Raw genomic sequence first — 18,590 nt, forward strand, 5'->3', positions numbered from 1 at the left:
TAAGGCCACCAACCTGGCATGTTGCACTTATTTTTTATTACAACATGGTCTTAATGTCACTGACAGTGTCACTTTGTTGGCTATGGATGCTTCTGAATGTCAGATGGCAGTTCCTCTCATGCTCTGCTCCTCCACTCTGTACATTGATGAATGTGTATAATGAAGGCAGTAGTATAGTGTAATGTGTCCTGGCCTAGTATTCACACCATCATAAAACACACCATCTGGAACTGATTGAGCTGCAGCCACACTCAATCAGCTCCACCTCAGCATTTCAAGAATGCATATTGATTTTGCTTTATGTTTATGAGGAGAATATGGTTCCTTTCCACCCCACTTCCAATTTGGAAGCTGAGCTAATGGTCAGGACTTCAAAATACCTATGTGCAACTCTGGGGGCACATGCACCAGCTTCCTCATCAGCTACTGGTCCACTGCTGTTAATGGATATATCCTGACCAAAAGAGGGAGGAGGGGGAGGGAGGCGGAAGGGCAGAGGGAGGAGGGGGAGGGAGGACAGAGGGAGGTGGGAGGGCAGAGGAAGGAGGGAGGACAGAGGGAGGAGGGAGGACAGAGGGAGGAGGGAGGACAGAGGGAGGCGGGAGGGCAGAGGGAGGAGGGGGAGGGAGGACAGAGGGAGGCAGGAGGGCAGAGGGAGGAGGGAGGACAGAGGGAGGAGGGAGGACAGAGGGAGGAGGGAGGACAGAGGGAGGCGGGAGGGCAGAGGGAGGCAGGAGGGCAGAGGGAGGAGGGAGGACAGAGGGAGGCAGGAGGGCAGAGGGAGGAGGGAGGACAGAGGGAGGCAGGAGGCAGAGGGAGGAGGGAGGACAGAGGGAGGCAGGAGGGCAGAGGGAGGAGGGAGGACAGAGGGAGGCAGGAGGGCAGAGGGAGGAGGGAGCACAGAGGGAGGGAGGAGGGAGCACAGAGGGAGGGAGGAGGGCAGAGGGAGGAGGGAGCACAGAGGGAGACAGGAGGGCAGAGGGAGGAGGGAGCACAGAGGGAGGCAGGAGGGCAGAGGGAGGAGGGAGCACAGAGGGAGGCAGGAGGGCAAGGGAGGAGGGAGCACAGAGGGAGGCCGGAGGACAGAGGGAGGAGGGAGGCAGGAGGACAGAGGGAGGAGGGAGGACAGAGGGAGGAGGGAGGACAGAGGGAGGAGGGAGGACAGAGGGAGGAGGGAGGCAGTAGGACAGAGGGAGGAGGGAGGCAGGAGGACAGAGGGAGGAGGGAGGACAGAGGGAGGAGGGAGGACAGAGGGAGGAGGGAGGACAGAGGGAGGAGGGAGGGCAGAGGAGAAGCAGGGAGAGGAGCAGAGGATGGAGAGGAGCAGAGGAGGGAGAGGAGCAGAGGAGAGAGAGGAGCAGAGGAGGGAGAGGAGCAGAGGAGGGAGAGGAACAGAGGAGGAGAGGAGGGGGACGAGGAGGATGAGGTGGACAGAGTGAGAAGGGGGCAGTAGGAGGAGGGGGACGAGGAGGATGAGGTGGACAGAGTGAGAAGGGGGCAGTAGGAGGAGGAGGACGAGGAGGAGGAGAAGGAGGAGGAGGAGGAGGAGGAGGAGGTGGACTGGGGAGGAGGGGGCACGACGAGGACGTTGACGTTGACAGGGGGAGGAGGGGGGGCACGACGAGAACGTTGACAGCGGGAGGAGGGGGGCACGACGAGAACGATGACAGGGGAGGAGGGGGCGGGACGACAAGAACGTTGACAGCTGGAGGAGGGGGCAGGAGCAGGAGGTTGACAGAGTGGGGAGGAGGGGGCGGGAGGAGGGGGCGGGAGGAGGAGGTTGACAGAGGGGGGAGGAGGGGGCGGGAGGAGGAGGTTGACAGAGGGGGGAGGAGGGGGCAGGAGGAGGAGGGGGGTTTTCGAGGAGGAGGTGGACAGAGGGAGAAGGGGGCAGGAGGAGGAGGTGGACAGAGAGAGAAGGGGGCAGGAGGAGGAGGTGGACAGAGTGAGGAGGGGGCAGGACGAGGAGGTGGACAGACGGAGGAGGGGGCAGGTCGAGGAGGTGGACAGACAGAGGAGGGGGCAGGTCAAGGAGGTGGACAGACGGAGGAGGGGCAGGTTGAGGAGGTGGACAGACAGAGGAGGGGGCAGGTCGAGGAGGTGGACAGACGGAGGAGGGGGCAGGTCGAGGAGGTGGACAGACGGAGGAGGGGGCAGGTCGAGGAGGTGGACAGACGGAGGGGGGGCAGGTCGAGGAGGTGGACAGACGGAGGAGGGGGCAGGTCGAGGAGGTGGACAGAACGAGGAGGGGGCAGGTCGAGGAGGTGGACAGACGGAGGAAGAGGCAGAAGGAGGAAGTGGAGAGAGGGAGGAGGGGGCAGAAGGAGGAGGCGGAGAGAGGGAGGAGGGGGCAGAAGGAGGAGGCGAAGAGAGGGAGGAGGGAGCAGTAGGAGGGGGCAGAAGGAGGAGGCGGAGAGAGGGTGGAGGGGGCAGTAGGAGGGGGCAGAGGGAGGAGGGGGCAGAAGGAGGGGGCAGAAGGAGGAGGCGGAGAGTGGGAGGAGGGTGCAGTAGGAGGAGGGGGCAGTAGGAGGAGGGGGCAGTAGTAGGAGGGGGCAGTAGGAGGAGGGGGCAGTAGGAGGAGGTGGCAGTAGGAGGAGGGGGCAGTAGGACGAGGGGGCAGTAGGAGGAGGCGGACAGAGGGAGGAGGGAGTCGGACAGAGGGAGAAAGGGGCCGGAGGAGGAGTCGGACAGAGGGAGAAGGGGGCCGGAGGAGGAGTCGGACAGAGGGAGAAGGGGGCCGGAGGAGGAGTCGGACAGAGGGAGAAGGGGGCCGGAGGAGGAGTCGGACAGAGGGAGAAGGGGCCGGAGGAGGAGTCGGACAGAGGGAGAAGGGGCCGGAGGAGGAGTCGGACAGAGGGAGAAGGGAGCCGGAGGAGGAGTCGGACAGAGGGAGAAGGGGGCCGGAGGAGGAGTCGGACAGAGGGAGAAGGGGGCCGGAGGAGGAGTCGGACAGAGGGAGAAGGGGGCCGGAGGAGGAGTCGGACAGAGGGAGAAGGGGCCGGAGGAGGAGTCGGACAGAGGGAGAAGGGGGCCGGAGGAGGAGTCGGGCAGAGGGAGAAGGGGGCCAGAGGAGGAGTCGGACAGAGGGAGAAGGGGGCCGGAGGAGGAGTCGGACAGAGGGAGAAGGGGCCGGAGGAGGAGTCGGACAGAGTGAGAAGGGGCCGGAGGAGGAGTCGGACAGAGGGAGAAGGGGCCGGAGGACGAGTCGGATAGAGGGTGAAGGGGGCCGGAGGAGGAGTCGGACAGAGGGGAAGGGGGCCGGAGGAGGAGTCGGACAGAGGGAGAAGGGGGACGGAGGAGGAGTAGGACAGAGGGAGAAGGGGCCGGAGGAGGAGGCGGAGAGAGGGAGGAGGGGGCAGTAGGAGGGGGCAGAAGGAGGAGCGGGAGAGAGGAGGGAGGGGGCAGTAGGAGGGGGCAGAAGGAGGAAGCGGAAAGAGGGAGGAGGGGGCAGTAGGAGGGGCAGAAGGTGGAGGCGGAGAGAGGGAGGAGGGGGCAGTAGGAGGGGGCAGAGGGAGGAGGGGGCAGTAGGAGGGGGCAGAAGGAGGAGGCGGAGAGAGGGAGGAGGGGGCAGTAGGAGGAGGGGGCAGTAGTAGGAGGGGGCAGTAGTAGGAGGGGGCAGTAGGAGGAGGGGGCAGTAGGAGGAGGGGGCAGTAGTAGGAGGGGGCAGTAGGAGGAGGGGGCAGTAGGAGGAGGGGGCAGTAGGGGGAGGGGGCAGTAGGAGGAGGGGGCAGTAGGAGGAGGCGGACAGAGGGAGGAGGGAGTCGGACAGAGGGAGAAGGGGGCCGGAGAAGGAGTCGGACAGAGGGAGAAGGGGGCCGGAGGAGGAGTCGGACAGAGGGAGAAGGGGGCCGGAGGGGGAGTCGGACAGAGGGAGAAGGGGGCCGGAGGAGGAGTCGGACAGAGGGAGAAGGGGGCCGGAGGAGGAGTCGGACAGAGGGAGAAGGGGGCCGGAGGAGGAGTCGGACAGAGGGAGAAGGGGGCCGGAGAGGAGTCGGACAGAGGGAGAAGGGGGCCGGAGGAGGACTCGGACAGAGGGAGAAGGGGCCGGAGGAGGAGTCGCACAGAGGGAGAAGGGGCCGGTGGAGGAGTCGGACAGAGGGAGAAGGGGCCGGAGAAGGAGTCGGACAGAGCGCGAAGGGCCGGAGGAGGAGTGGGACAGAGTGAGAAGGGGCCGGAGGAGGAGTCGGACAGAGGGAGAAGGGGCCGGAGGAGGAGTCGGACAGAGGGCGAAGGGGCCGGAGGAGGAGTCGGACAGAGGGAGAAGGGGGCAGGAGGAGGAGCTGTACAGAGGGAGAAGGGGGCAGGAGGAGGAGCTGGACAGAAGGAGAAGGGGGCAGGAGGAGGAGCTAGACAGAGGGAGAAGGGGGCAGGAGGGGAAGGTTGTGGACCGAGGTAGAAGGGGGCAGGGGAAGGTTGTGGACCGAGGTAGAAGGGGGCAGGGGAAGGTTGTGGACAAGGGGGGGAGGGGTCAGGAGGAGGAGGTGGACAGAGAGAGAAGGGGGCAGGAGAAAGAGGTGGACAGAGAGAGAAGGGGGCAGGAGAAAGAGGTGGACAGAGAGAGATGGGGGCAGGAGAAAGAGGTGGACAGAGGTGGGAGGGGACAGGAGGAGGACGTTGATAGAGGGAGGAGGGGACAGGAGGAGGAGGTAGACAGAGGGAGGAGGGGACAGGAAGAGGAGGTGGAAAGAGGGAGGAGGGGACAGGAGGAGGAGGGGGCAGGGGAAAGAGGGGGCAGGGGGAGGAGGTGGACAGAGGGAGAAGGGTGCAGGAGGAGGAGGAGGAGGGGGACAGAGGGAGTAGAGTGCAGGTGGAGGAGGCGGACAGAGGGAGGAGGGGTCAGGTGGAGGAGGCAGACATGGGGAGGAGGGGTCAGGTGGAGGAGGCAGACAGAGGGAGGAGGGGTCAGGTGGAGGAGGCGGACAGAGGGAGGAGGGGGCAGGAGGAGGAAGCGGACAGAGGGTGGAGGGGGAAGGAGGAGGAGGCGGACAGAGGGGGGAGTGGACAGAGGGGGGAGGGAGCAGGAGGATGAGGCAGACAGAGGGAGGAGGGAGCAGGAGGAGGAGGCAGACAGAGGGAGGAGGGAGCAGGAGGAGGAGGAGGTGGAGGGAGGGAGGAGGGGGCAGGAGGATGAGGCGGTGAGAGGGTGCAGGGGGCAGGAGGTGGAGGCGGAGATAGGGTGCCGGAGGCAGGAGGTGGAGGCGGAGATAGGGTGCAGGGGTTAGTAGGTGGAGGCGGAGATAGGGTGGAGGGGGCAGGAGGTGGAGGCAGAGATAGGGTGGAGTGGACTGGAGGTGGAGGCGGAGATAGGGAGGAGGGGGCAGGAGGATGAGGCAGACAGAGGGAGGAGGGGGCAGGAGGATGAGGCGGACAGAGGGAGAAGGAGGCAGGAGGAGGAGGCGGACAGAGGGAGAAGGGGGCAGGAGAAGGAGGCGGACAGAGTGAGATGGGGGCAGGAGGAGGAGGCGGACAGAGTGAGACAGGGGCAGGAGGAGGAGGCGGACAGAGGGAGACGGGGGCAGGAGGAGGAGGCGGAGAGAGGGAGACGGGGGCAGGAGGAGGAGGCGGACAGCGGGAGACAGGGGCAGGAGGAGGAGGCGGACAGAGGGAGACAGGGGCAGGAGGAGGATGCGGACAGAGGGAGACAGGGGCAGGAGGAGGAGGCTGACAGCGGGAGACAGGGGCAGGAGGAGGAGGCGGACAGCGGGAGACAGGGGCAGGAGGAGGAGGCGGACAGAGGGAGACAGGGGCAGGAGGAGGAGGCGGACAGAGGGAGACAGGGGCAGGAGGAGGAGGCTGGCAGGGGAGAAAGGGGCAGGAGGAGGAGGCGGACAGGGGAGAAGGGGGCAGTAGGAGGAGGCGGACAGGGGATAAGGGGGCAGGAGGAGGAGGCGGATAGGGGAGAAGGGGGCAGGAGGAGGAGGTGGACAGAGGGAGAAGGGGCAGGAGGAGGTGGTGGTTGTTGGGATGTTTACGGGGGACGAAACAGCAAAGGTCATCAGTCGCCCAATTCCAAAAACAGGCGAGCCGAAAATTTGCGGAGCAGGTAAAAACCAAAGGGGGGAGGAGACTCCCCCCCAGGCACTAAAAGAATACAAAAGCAGCAACAAACACTACAGACAAGAAGAGAACAGATGAACACCAGACAGAAAGAAACAGAAGAAAAGAAGGAGGCCGGAGACTGGTTGACTGACCACGACAACAAAAAAAAAGGGAAAGAGTCAACCATCCGATTACACACCAAAACAGCAACAAATTTTGAGAGACGTGAGGACAAAGGACACAGAAAGGGAAAGGTGCAGGACCTCCCTAAATGGAACCATAAAAAGGACTACCATGGATAAAATTTAAAACGTTATCAGCCATGGAGGTATCGTCGCAGAAAACCAAAGGCAAAGTGCCCGGGAGAGTAAAAGACAGCCGGAGGGTGCGCAGTCGGGGACACTCCAACAAAATGTGGGCAACTGTCAACCGGGACCCACACTGACACAGGGGGGGTTCCTCCTGACTCAAAAGATGGCCGTGTGTCAGGTAGGTATGGCCGATGCGGAGCCAACACAGGATGACAGAGTCCCTGCGAGAAGCCCGCAGCGAGGAGCACCACACATCGGTCGTCTCCTTAACAACCCGCAGTTTATTCGGGGATGTCATGGCAGGCCACTCAGCAGTCCACATCCCAAGCACCTTATGGCGCAACACCAGCCGTGAGGCCGATCTCCAAAGCTGGGGCGTCTATGGCCCCTTTGGCCAGCCTGTCAACACGTTTGTTCCCCGGTATGCCAATGTGCCCTGGCGTCCGAACAAAGACCACCGAACGACCAGAACGGATAATGGCGGAAACAGACTCCTGAATAGAGGACACCAGAGGAGAAGAGGTATAGCAGCGGTCGATGGCCTGGAGGCCGCTCAGGGAGTCACTGCAGATGGCGATGGACGTACCTGAGCAGGAACGCATATGCTCAAGAGCACGCAATATGGCCACCAGCTCTGCAGGAAAAAAACAGCAGCCAGCCGGCAAGGAGCGCTGTTCAACATGGGCAGCGTGAGCAACAGCGTAGGCAGTGCGACCATCAAACAGGGAACCATCAGTGTAGACAGTCTCACAGCCCGAAAATGAGGCGAGGAGCGCAAGAAAACGGCGACGGAGGGCCACAGGCGGAACCGAGTCCTTGGGACCCTGTGCCAAGTCCAGACGGACGGACAGCCGGGGCAAACACCAAGGAGGCGTAGGTGCACGGACCCGGTAGGGAGGCAGAAGAGGGAATGACCCCAGTTCCGACAGCAGGGACTGGACGCGGACAGCTATGGAGAGCCCAGACCTAGGTTGCCTTTCGGGCAGATGGAGGACCATGGCAGGGAAAAGCAGGCGACGATTGGGATGGCCCGGCGAGCAATGCACGTGGACAGCATAGTCGGCGAGCAATCGATGGCGGCGAATCCGCAGCGGGGGAACCCAGGCCTCCACTAGTAGACTATCCACGGGGCTCGTACCAAAAGCGCCAGTTGCAAGCCGAACCCCACAGTGGTGTATGGGGTCTAACAACGTCAACACGGAGGGTGATGAAGACCCATAGGCCAGGCTCCCATAATCAAGCCAGGACTGCACAAGGGTGCTGTACAATCGCAACAGCGTGCAGCGATCCGCATCCCAAGATGTGTGGCTCAGGCAGCGGAAGGCGTTGAGGTGCCACCAGCACTTTTGCTTCAGCAGAGTAATATGAGGAACCCATGTGAGCCGGTCATCAAAGACGAGTCCTAAGAAGCGGCATGTGTCCACCACTTCAAGCAGGTGGCCGTTGAGATAAAGTTCAGGATGATGGTGGACCTTCCGATGCCTGCAGAAGTGCATAACTCGAGTCTTGGCTGCAGAGAACTGAAAACCATGAGTCAGCGCCCATGATGCTGCCTTGCAAACGGCTACTTGCAACCTGCGTTCGGCAACTCCAGTAGTCGTGGAGCTAAAGGAGATGCAGAAGTCGTCGGCATACAAAGAAGGAGACACCGACGACCCCACAGCTGCAGCCAGACCATTAATGGCCACTAGAAATAAGGAGACGCTCAACACTGAGCCCTGCAGGACCCCATTTTCCTGTGTATAAGAGGAACTAGAGGTGGCACCGACTTGCACCTGGTAAGAGCAGTGCAATAAAAAGGTTTCAAGAAAAGCCAGAAGCAGACCACAAAGACCCCACTCATGCAACGTAGCAAGGATGTGATGCCTCTATGTGGTGTCATACGCCTTCCGCAGATCAAAAAAGACAGCAACGAGATGCTGACGTCGGGCAAAGGCCGTACGGATAGCAGATTCCAGCCGCACCAAATTGTCTGCTGCAGACCGGCCCCGACGGAAGCCACCCTGGGATGGAGCAAGGAGACCGCGCGACTCAAGGACCCAACACAAACGCCGCCCCACCATACGTTCGAGCAATTTGCACAAAACGTTGGTGAGGGTAATGGGACGATAGCTGTCCACCGCCAGTGGGTCCGCACCGGGCTTCAAGATGGGGACAATAACACCCTCTCGCCATTGCGATGGGAACACGCCCTCACTCCAAATGCGGTTAAAGATTGTGAGGATGTGTCTCTGGCAGTCCCTGGAGAGATGCTTCCACATCTGTGCATGGATGCAGTCTGGTCCTGGTGCCGTATCAGGGCAATCGGCGAGGGCAGGGAGGAATTCCCTCTCGCTGAAAGGAGCATTGTATTTTTCAGAATGACGTGTGTGGAATGATAACGGCATCTGGTCGGCTCGCTCCATTAGAGAGCGAAAGGTGGGGGAATAAGTTGCAGTCGCAGAGCTCTTAGCAAAGTGCGCAGCAAGGCATTCAGCAATGGCGGCAGCATCCATGCAGACAGCGCCGTCCAAGGAGATCCCAGGGACACCCATAGGGGTCTGGTATCCATAAATCGGCCGGATCCGGGACCACACGAGCGAGGGGGTGACACGGGAGCCCAAGGACAAGGATGAGACATACCTCTCCCAGCACTCCTGCTTACGCCGTGCAATAAGACGACGGGCCAAGGCACGGAGCCTCTTAAAGGCGATGAGGGTCTCTAAAGACGGGTGCTGCCTATGACGCTGGAGGGCCCGCCTAGGGTCGCAAATAGCCTCGGCAATCTCCGGCGAACACCAGGGTACAGCCTTCCTCTGAGGGAGTCCAGAAGAGCGGGGGATGGCAGCCTCTGCTGCCGAAATGATTGACGTGGTTAAGACACGGACCACCTCGTCAATGTCACCCTGTGGGGGAGACTCGATGGTTGCAGCGGAAGTAAAAGCCGGCCAGTCAGCCCTGTGGAGAGCCCAGCGGGGCAGGCGCCCAGAAGAGTGACACTGGGGCAGTGACAAATAGATGGGAAAATGGTCACTACCACACAGGTCAGGATGCACCCTCCAGTGGAGGGATGGGACAAGTCCGGGGCTGCAAAGAGAGAGATCGATGGCCGAGAACGAGCCATGGGCCACATTGAAATGCGTGGGAGCACCGGTGTTCAAGAGGCTAAGGTCGAGCTGAGCCAACAAATGCTCCACGGCACGACTGCGGTCATCGGAGACAGTCCGACCCCATAGAGGGTTGTAGGCATTGAAATCGCCCAGTAACAAGAAAGGTGGCGGCAATTGGGCCAGCAGCGCAGACAGCTCATGCTGCACGACATCACCATCCGGTGGAAGGTAAAGACTGCAGACGGTAATAGCCTGTGGCGTCCACACCCTAACAGCGACAGCCTCTAAAGCCGTTTGTAGAGGGACAGACTCGCTGTGAAGAGAGTTAAGGACATAGATGCAGACGCCACCAGACACCCTTGCATAAGCTGCTCGGGTCTTATAATAACCCCGATAGCCACGGAGGGCGGGGGTTCGCATTGCTGGAAACCAAGTTTCCTGCAGATCAATGCAGAGAAAAGGATGAAGGCTGATAAGTTGTCGGAGCTCAGCTAGATGGTGGAAGAAACCGCCGCAGTTCCACTGGAGGATGTTATTGGCCTTGCCTGAGAGAGGCGTCACGGGACTTGGAAGGCAGATTACGCCGCTGGGTCACCTGCTGCCTCCAACTGACCACCGGTGCTAGCACTATCCATGGCGTCTGAGGGACCGGCGAGTTCGAGGTCCTCAGCGGACGCCAGAATCTCCACCTTGTCCGCAGATGCAGAGCTTGTAGGAAGCGGTGGGACGGGTGCCACCGCAATGTCGGTATTCTTGGGGACTTTCTTCTGCTTCTGTTTCTGTTTCTCGCTAGTGCCTTCGGTGGTTCAGGCTTGGAGGGCTTCACAGAGTCAGTCTCAGGGACGGACGACGACCGTGAGGCCCTACGACCAGGGACTGGTGGTTGTTTGAGCCACTTGAGGGTGTCTGCTGTGCCGCTGGTTGGAAATTGCGAAGGGAGGTGCCCAAGGGACCCCTTCCTTGCGAGAGGAGCTGAAGAAGTCTTACGCTTCTCCGGCTGGGAAGGGGGAACTGATGTCCCTGAGTGTTGGGGGGGGGGGGGTGTTGCTCCTGAAGTAGAAGGAGCAGGAGCAACAGGTTGTGAAGAGACCCCAGCAGCTCAGGCATCAGCAGTGCGATCCCTGTGTAGTCAGGGGGCTACCACCAAGAGGGTACATGACGACCCCACCACAACGGACTGGCTACCGTGGTGGATGTTGGGTGTCAAATATCCATACATGTCATGAGTGCGAAGATGGAAGTGCACAATGGAGGGCATGTATGCCACCCGGAACACACTGCAGCTGACGTGGCCGGATGCTCGGTGTAAGGCCAACTCCATGACAAAATCGGTTGTGCCAGATCTGAGGACAAGATGGATATAGAATGCACCACGTAAGGCGTCCTTCCCCAAAGGGTACGCACTAACAGTAAATTTTGAAATCTAGTGGTCAAACCCCTTAGGGGACCATCACATTAAGGTCGAAAAGTTTGAGACACCTTTTAGTCTCCTCTTACGATGGGCAGGAATACGGCGGGCCAGTTCTTACCCCCGGACCCGCAGGGGGTGCAGGAGGAGTAGGTGGACAGAGAGAAAAGGGGTCAGGAGGAGGAGGAGGAGGAGGAGGAGGACAGAGCGAGGAGGGGTCAGGAGGAGGAGGAGGAGGAGGAGGAGGAGGTGGACAGAGTGAGGAGGGGTCAGGAGGAGGAGGAGGAGAAGGAGGAGGAGGAGGAGGAGGAGGAGGTGGACAGAGCGAGGAGGGGTCAGGAGGATGAGGAGGAGGAGGAGGTGGACAGAGCAAGGAGGGGTCAGGAGGAGGAGGAGGAGGAGGAGGAGGAGGAGGAGGAGGAGGTGGACAGAGCGAGGAGGGGTCAGGAGGAGGAGGAGGAGGGGGAGGAGTAGGTGGACAGAGTGAGGAGGGGTCAGGAGGAGGAGGAGGAGGAGGAGGAGGAGGAGGAGGAGGAGGTGGACAGGGCGAGGAGGGGTCAGGAGGAGGAGGAGGAGGAGCAGGAGGAGGAGGAGGAGGAGGAGGAGGTGGACAGAGCGAGGAGGGGTCAGGAGGAGGAGGAGGAGGAGGAGGAGGAGGAGGAGGAGGAGGAGGTGGACAGAGCGAGGAGGGGTCAGGAGGAGGAGGAGGAGGAGGAGGAGGCGGACAGAGTGGAGAAGGGGCAGGACGAGGAGGCGGACAGAGTGGAGAAGGGGCAGGAGGAGGAGGCGGACAGAGTGGAGAAGGGGCAGGAGGAGGAGGCGGACAGAGTGGTGAAGGGGCAGGAGGAGGAGGCGGACAGAGGGGACAGGAAGAGGATGTGGGCACGGGGAGGAGGGGGCAGGGGGAGGAGGGGGCAGGGGGAGGAGGGGGCAGGGGGAGGAGGGGGCAGGGGGAGGAGGGGGCAGGGGCTGAGGAGGGGGCAGGGGGAGGAGGTGGACAGAGGGAGGAGGGGGCAGGAGGAGGAGGTGGACAGAGGGAGGAGGGGGCAGGAGGAGGAGGTGGACAGAGGGAGGAGGGGACAGGAGGAGGAGGTGGACAGAGGGAGGAGGGGGCAGGATTTGGAGGTGGACAGAGGGAGGAGGGGGCAGGAGGAGGAGGTGGTGGACAGAGGGAGGAGGTGGACAGAGGGAGGAGGGGACGGGAGGAGGAGGTGGACAGAGGGAGGAGAAGTTGGACAAAGGGAGGAGAGGGCAGGAGGAGGAGGTTGACGGAGAAGTGGGCAGGAGGAGGAGGTGGACAGAGGGAGGAGGTGAACAGAGGGAGGAGGGGGAAGGAGGAGGAGGTGGACAGAGGGAGGAGGTGGACAGAGGGAGGAGGGGGCAGTTGGAGGAGGTGGACAGAGGGAGGAGGGGGCAGGAGGAGGAGGTGGACAGAGGGAGGAGGGGGCAGGAGGACGAGGTGGACAGAGGGAGGAGGGGGCAGGAGGAGGAGGTGGGCAGAGGGAGGAGGAGTTGGACAAAGGGAGGAGAGGGCAGGAGGAGGAGGTTGACGGAGAAGTGGGCAGGAGGAGGAGGTGGACAGAGGGAGGAGGGGGCAGGAGGAGGAGGTGGACAGAGGGAGGAGGTGGACAGAGGGAGGAGGTGGACAGAGGGAGGAGGTGGACAGAGGGAGGAGGTGGACAGAGGGAGGAGGTGGACAGAGGGAGGAGGGGGCAGGAGGAGGAGGTGGACAGAGGGAGGAGGGGGCAGGAGGAGGAGGTGGACAGAGGGAGGAAGCGTTGGACAAAGGGAGGAGAGGGCAGGAGGAGGAGGTTGACGGAGAAGTGGGCAGGAGGAGGAGGTGGACAGAGGGAGGAGGTGAACAGAGGGAGGAGGGGGCAGGAGGAGGAGGGGGCAGGAGGAGGAGGGGGCATGAGGAGGAGGGGGCAGGAGGAGGAGGGGGCAGGAGGAGGAGGGGACAGGTGGAGGAGGGGGCAGGAGGAGGAGGGGGCAGGAGGAGGAGAGGGCAGGAGGAGAAGGGGGCAGGAGGAGGAGGTGGACAGAGGGAGGAGGTGGACAGTGGGAGAAGGGGGCAGGAGGAGGAGGTGGACAGAGGGAGAAGGGAGCAAGAGGAGGAGGTGGACAGAAGGAGAAGGGAGCAAGAGGAGGAGGTGGACAGAGGGAGAAGGGAGCAAGAGGAGGAGGTGGACAGAGGGAGGAGGTGGACAGAGGGAGGAGGTGGACTGAGGGAGGAGGTGGACACAGGGAGGAGGTGGACAGAGGGAGGAGGTGGACAGAGGGAGGAGGGGGCAGGAGGAGGAGGTGGACAGAGGGAGGAGGGGGCAGGAGGAGGAGGTGGACAGAGGGAGGAAGAGTTGGACAAAGGGAGGAGAGGGCAAGAGGAGGAGGTTGACGGAGAAGTGGGCAGGAGGAGGAGGTGGACAGAGGGAGGAGGGGGCAGGAGGAGGAGGGGGCAGGAGGAGGAGGAGGAGGAGGAGGAGGAGGAGGAGGAGGAGGAGGTGGACAGAGCGAGGAGGGGTCAGGAGGAGGAGGAGGAGGAGGAGGAGGCGGACAGAGTGGAGAAGGGGCAGGACGAGGAGGCGGACAGAGTGGAGAAGGGGCAGGAGGAGGAGGCGGACAGAGTGGAGAAGGGGCAGGAGGAGGAGGCGGACAGAGTGGTGAAGGGGCAGGAGGAGGAGGCGGACAGAGGGGACAGGAAGAGGATGTGGGCACGGGGAGGAGGGGGCAGGGGGAGGAGGGGGCAGGGGGAGGAGGGGGCAGGGGGAGGAGGGGGCAGGGGGAGGAGGGGGCAGGGGCTGAGGAGGGGGCAGGGGGAGGAGGTGGACAGAGGGAGGAGGGGGCAGGAGGAGGAGGTGGACAGAGGGAGGAGGGGGCAGGAGGAGGAGGTGGACAGAGGGAGGAGGGGGCAGGAGGAGGAGGTGGACAGAGGGAGGAGGGGGCAGGATTTGGAGGTGGACAGAGGGAGGAGGGGGCAGGAGGAGGAGGTGGTGGACAGAGGGAGGAGGTGGACAGAGGGAGGAGGGGACGGGAGGAGGAGGTGGACAGAGGGAGGAGAAGTTGGACAAAGGGAGGAGAGGGCAGGAGGAGGAGGTTGACGGAGAAGTGGGCAGGAGGAGGAGGTGGACAGAGGGAGGAGGTGAACAGAGGGAGGAGGGGGAAGGAGGAGGAGGTGGACAGAGGGAGGAGGTGGACAGAGGGAGGAGGGGGCAGTTGGAGGAGGTGGACAGAGGGAGGAGGGGGCAGGAGGAGGAGGTGGACAGAGGGAGGAGGGGGCAGGAGAACGAGGTGGACAGAGGGAGGAGGGGGCAGGAGGAGGAGGTGGGCAGAGGGAGGAGGAGTTGGACAAAGGGAGGAGAGGGCAGGAGGAGGACGTTGACGGAGAAGTGGGCAGGAGGAGGAGGTGGACAGAGGGAGGAGGGGGCAGGGGGAGGAGGGGGCAGGGGCTGAGGAGGGGGCAGGGGGAGGAGGTGGACAGAGGGAGGAGGGGGCAGGAGGAGGAGGTGGACAGAGGGAGGAGGGGGCAGGAGGAGGAGGTGGACAGAGGGAGGAGGGGGCAGGATTAGGAGGTGGACAGAGGGAGGAGGGGGCAGGAGGAGGAGGTGGTGGACAGAGGGAGGAGGTGGACAGAGGGAGGAGGGGACAGGAGGAGGAGTTGGACAGAGGGAGGAGAAGTTGGACAAAGGGAGGAGAGGGCAGGAGGAGGAGGTTGACGGAGAAGTGGGCAGGAGGAGGAGGTGGACAGAGGGAGGAGGTGAACAGAGGGAGGAGGGGGAAGGAGGAGGAGGTGGACAGAGGGAGGAGGTGGACAGAGGGAGGAGGGGGCAGTTGGAGGAGGTGGACAGAGGGAGGAGGGGGCAGGAGGAGGAGGTGGACAGAGGGAGGAGGGGGCAGGAGGACGAGGTGGACAGAGGGAGGAGGGGGCAGGAGGAGGAGGTGGGCAGAGGGAGGAGGAGGTGGACAGAGGGAGGAGAAGTTGGACAAAGGGAGGAGAGGGCAGGAGGAGGAGGTTGACGGAGAAGTGGGCAGGAGGAGGAGGTGGACAGAGGGAGGAGGTGAACAGAGGGAGGAGGGGGAAGGAGGAGGAGGTGGACAGAGGGAGGAGGGGGCAGGAGGACGAGGTGGACAGAGGGAGGAGGGGGCAGGAGGAGGAGGTGGGCAGAGGGAGGAGGAGGTGGACAGAGCGAGGAGGAGTTGGACAAAGGGAGGAGAGGGCAGGAGGAGGAGGTTGACGGAGAAGTGGGCAGGAGGAGGAGGTGGACAGAGGGAGGAGGGGCAGGAGGAGGAGGTGGACAGAGGGAGGAGGTGGACAGAGGGAGGAGGTGGACAGAGGGAGGAGGTGGACAGAGGGAGGAGGTGGACAGAGGGAGGAGGTGGACAGAGGGAGGAGGTGGACAGAGGGAGGAGGGGGCAGGAGGAGGAGGTGGACAGAGGGAGGAGGGGGCAGGAGGAGGAGGTGGACAGAGGGAGGAAGCGTTGGACAAAGGGAGGAGAGGGCAGGAGGAGGAGGTTGACGGAGAAGTGGGCAGGAGGAGGAGGTGGACAGAGGGAGGAGGTGAACAGAGGGAGGAGGGGGCAGGAGGAGGAGGGGGCAGGAGGAGGAGGGGGCATGAGGAGGAGGGGGCAGGAGGAGGAGGGGGCAGGAGGAGGAGGGGACAGGTGGAGGAGGGGGCAGGAGGAGGAGGGGGCAGGAGGAGGAGAGGGCAGGAGGAGAAGGGGGCAGGAGGAGGAGGTGGACAGAGGGAGGAGGTGGACAGTGGGAGGAGGGGGCAGGAGGAGGAGGTGGACAGAGGGAGAAGGGAGCAAGAGGAGGAGGTGGACAGAAGGAGAAGGGAGCAAGAGGAGGAGGTGGACAGAGGGAGAAGGGAGCAAGAGGAGGAGGTGGACAGAGGGAGAAGGGAGCAAGAGGAGGAGGTGGACAGAGGGAGAAGGGAGCTAGAGGAGGAGGTGGACAGAGGGAGAAGGGAGCAAGAGGAGGTGGTGGACAGAGGGAGAAGGGAGCAAGAGGAGGAGGTGGACAGAGGGAGAAGGGAGCAAGAGGGAGAAGGGAGCCAGAGGAGGAGGTGGACAGAGGGAGAAGGGAGAAGGGAGCAAGAGGAGGAGGTGGACAGAGGGAGAAGGGAGAAAGAGAAGGAGGAGGTAGACAGAGCTTAATAGGTCTTAATTGTTCTTAGTTTCTTTACATTAATTTCTTTTGATGTCCACCACACATCATAATTTTTCAAAGGACTGTCAACAGTGCGAGTCTCAGTATGGTAATCTTTGCTTTAGTACTGTTCTGGTATGGGGAAATGGCTTTGAAAGACTGTAGGATATCAACTCATCTGATCTGAGGCTCCTTTGGAATAGCAAACCAAACACTTACACTGGTGCAGACGTATTCTCCACCGTTAACTTAACAATATGACAACAACAGTACTAGACATAAAAGAATCCGAAAGACGTCCCAGACACCTAGCAAATATATGATATGGACCCTAATGAATGACATGAAAATGATGGGAGTACATTCTGATGTGACAGAAGTACAGAAGTCAGTTCAGAATGGCATAACAGGTCAAAGAGGGCTGACCTCAGGAAACATGGGAAATGAGGCACATAAGATGAACAAGAATCATATGGGCCTATTGTTCAAAGTTGTTCCATGCTTCAGTCACTATGTTAGTTTACAATGGAAAAATACTCAATATTAACAATACTATATCTTCAAGAACCTCTCATCTACAAACATTAATGAAAAATATTCTCAGTGGTGTTTCTTACTTAATAGGGTAGGCAACATTGGCATTTCATCGTCTCTCTTCAGTTTGAGCAAAACTGGTTTATTGTAGTTTGGCTAGAAACTTCCACCTAAACCTTAAGCCAGCCACTACCCCTTTTCAATCAAATACTTCACTCTAAAAATTAAGGTCAACACAATAACATCTGTGCTGGTGGTTGAACTTAGTGCAGTTGCATAATCTGATACATAGCTATGTATTTTCTAGTATTTATGAGTACAAGCAACACAACTTTTTGAAATATGCAGTAGAAGATCAAAAACTTACATCTACATTGCTACTCTGCAATTCATTTTGTTGTATCACATATTTAGGTTTGTTTTTGCTCCTCTGCCTAAGAAGTACAAGAAGGTAACTCCTTAAATGGTACAGTGCATGCTATATTTAACCTAATCTTGTCTTTACAGTCTCTACAGGAGAAATTTATGGGAATGTGATGCATTCTTAGATTTCTTACTTAATACTTGTTTTTAAATTCAGTAAGCAGACTGTTAAAAATTAGTTGATATGTTTCTTTAAGTGTCTAGTAGTTCAAATTTCTCAGCATTTCTCTAATGCTCTCCTGTTGGCCAAGCAAACCAGTGATCACTGATGCTGCTCTCCCCTGTTAGTCCTATTTAGTCTCTCTCACTCATAAAATATTCTAGCATGGGTCACACAAGGGATTTGTAAGCAATCAACAATGTAGACTGACTACATATTCTCAGTATTGTACCAACAAACCAAAATCTGCCACCTGCTTTACCTATGAGTATATATCATTATTTCATTTCACATACCGAAAAATTGTTTTATCTAGGTGTTTGTATGAGCTGAATTAATTCCAGTGGTGACCCACTGGTATTTTAGTCTTAAGGCATTAAAATATTTTGTATTGTGGGACGCACAATATTAAATTTCTGAATATTTAAAGCAAATTACAATCTTTGCACCACTTTGAAATCTTATCAAGACCTGAATGGATATTTGCACAGTTGTATACAGTTAGTACTTCATTACAGGTAACTCCATCATGTGCAAAAGTTGAGGTTACTATTACGACTAATGAGCCAAACCATTACGACCACTGCCCACCACAATGTTGGATGCCACCTGGTGGTATTGCGAGCACACAATGTGGTAACAAAAGTATGTAAGCTGAGCGGACATGGACAGGGGGGACCACCTTAGTGAAGATATGGGTTGCAAATGGGGAAATCCATTGAGGTAAGTGGCACTGACAAAGGGAAAACTATTATTACACAGAGTCTGTGAACAAGTATCTTGAAAATGGTGAAGTGGTCAAATGTTCATGTGCTACTGTCACGAGCATCTATGAAAAGAGGTTGGAGGACAGTGAAACTACCACTAGGATCTAAATGGTTGAACACCTGTGACTCTTCATGGAATGTGGGGTTTGGAGGCTTCTCTGCCCTGTAAAGCAGGATGGATGGTGATCTGTGGCATCTCTGCCATACAAGCACAATGCTGATGTATGCAAAAGTGTTTCAGAGCCCACAATTCATCATATATTGTTGAACATGGAGCTCCATAGCAGAGCACACCTGTGTGTTCACATGTTGACCAACAACATCATCAATTGTAATTGCAGTGGGTATGGGACCATCAGGATTCAACTGTTGATCAACGGACATGTGTTAGGTTTTTGCTCCACTAGTTAGATGCTTGTCACCACAAACACCATCATCAGGCTGAAAGGGTTGCTCTTTTGCACCATGCCACAGACACAGGCTGGTAGGAGCATTATTATGCTTTGAGAGACATTCTCCTGCACTTGCATGGGAACTGTAGTAGTAGTTGAAGACACGCTGACAGCTGTAAACCACCAGCATCCACTCATGCTTCATGCCTTCCTCAACAGTGATGTCATCTTTCAGCAATACAATTGTCAATGTCTCAGTACCAGAACCATGCTATGGCGGTTTGAGGAGCACTATAGTGAACTCACATTGATGTCTCGGAGACC

The 18,590-nt window shown here is 59.5% G+C and overlaps 1 protein-coding gene across 1 annotated transcript; it reads left to right on the forward strand.

The window, feature by feature from the left end:
• Window positions 1-382: 382 nt before the first annotated feature.
• On the forward strand, window positions 383-16,018 carry LOC126471367 (uncharacterized PE-PGRS family protein PE_PGRS54-like). The gene is made up of 9 exons (XM_050099489.1): window positions 383-1,435; window positions 2,608-3,150; window positions 3,719-4,379; window positions 5,242-6,043; window positions 11,009-11,270; window positions 11,352-12,025; window positions 12,406-13,851; window positions 14,232-15,547; window positions 15,618-16,018. The coding sequence occupies exons 1-9, from the start codon at window positions 383-385 to the stop codon at window positions 16,016-16,018; spliced, it is 7,158 nt and encodes a 2,385-aa protein (XP_049955446.1).
• The last annotated feature ends 2,572 nt before the right edge of the window (window positions 16,019-18,590 follow it).

This window comes from Schistocerca serialis, chromosome 3, assembly GCF_023864345.2.
Source record: "Schistocerca serialis cubense isolate TAMUIC-IGC-003099 chromosome 3, iqSchSeri2.2, whole genome shotgun sequence".
Classification (NCBI taxonomy): domain Eukaryota; kingdom Metazoa; phylum Arthropoda; class Insecta; order Orthoptera; family Acrididae; genus Schistocerca; species Schistocerca serialis.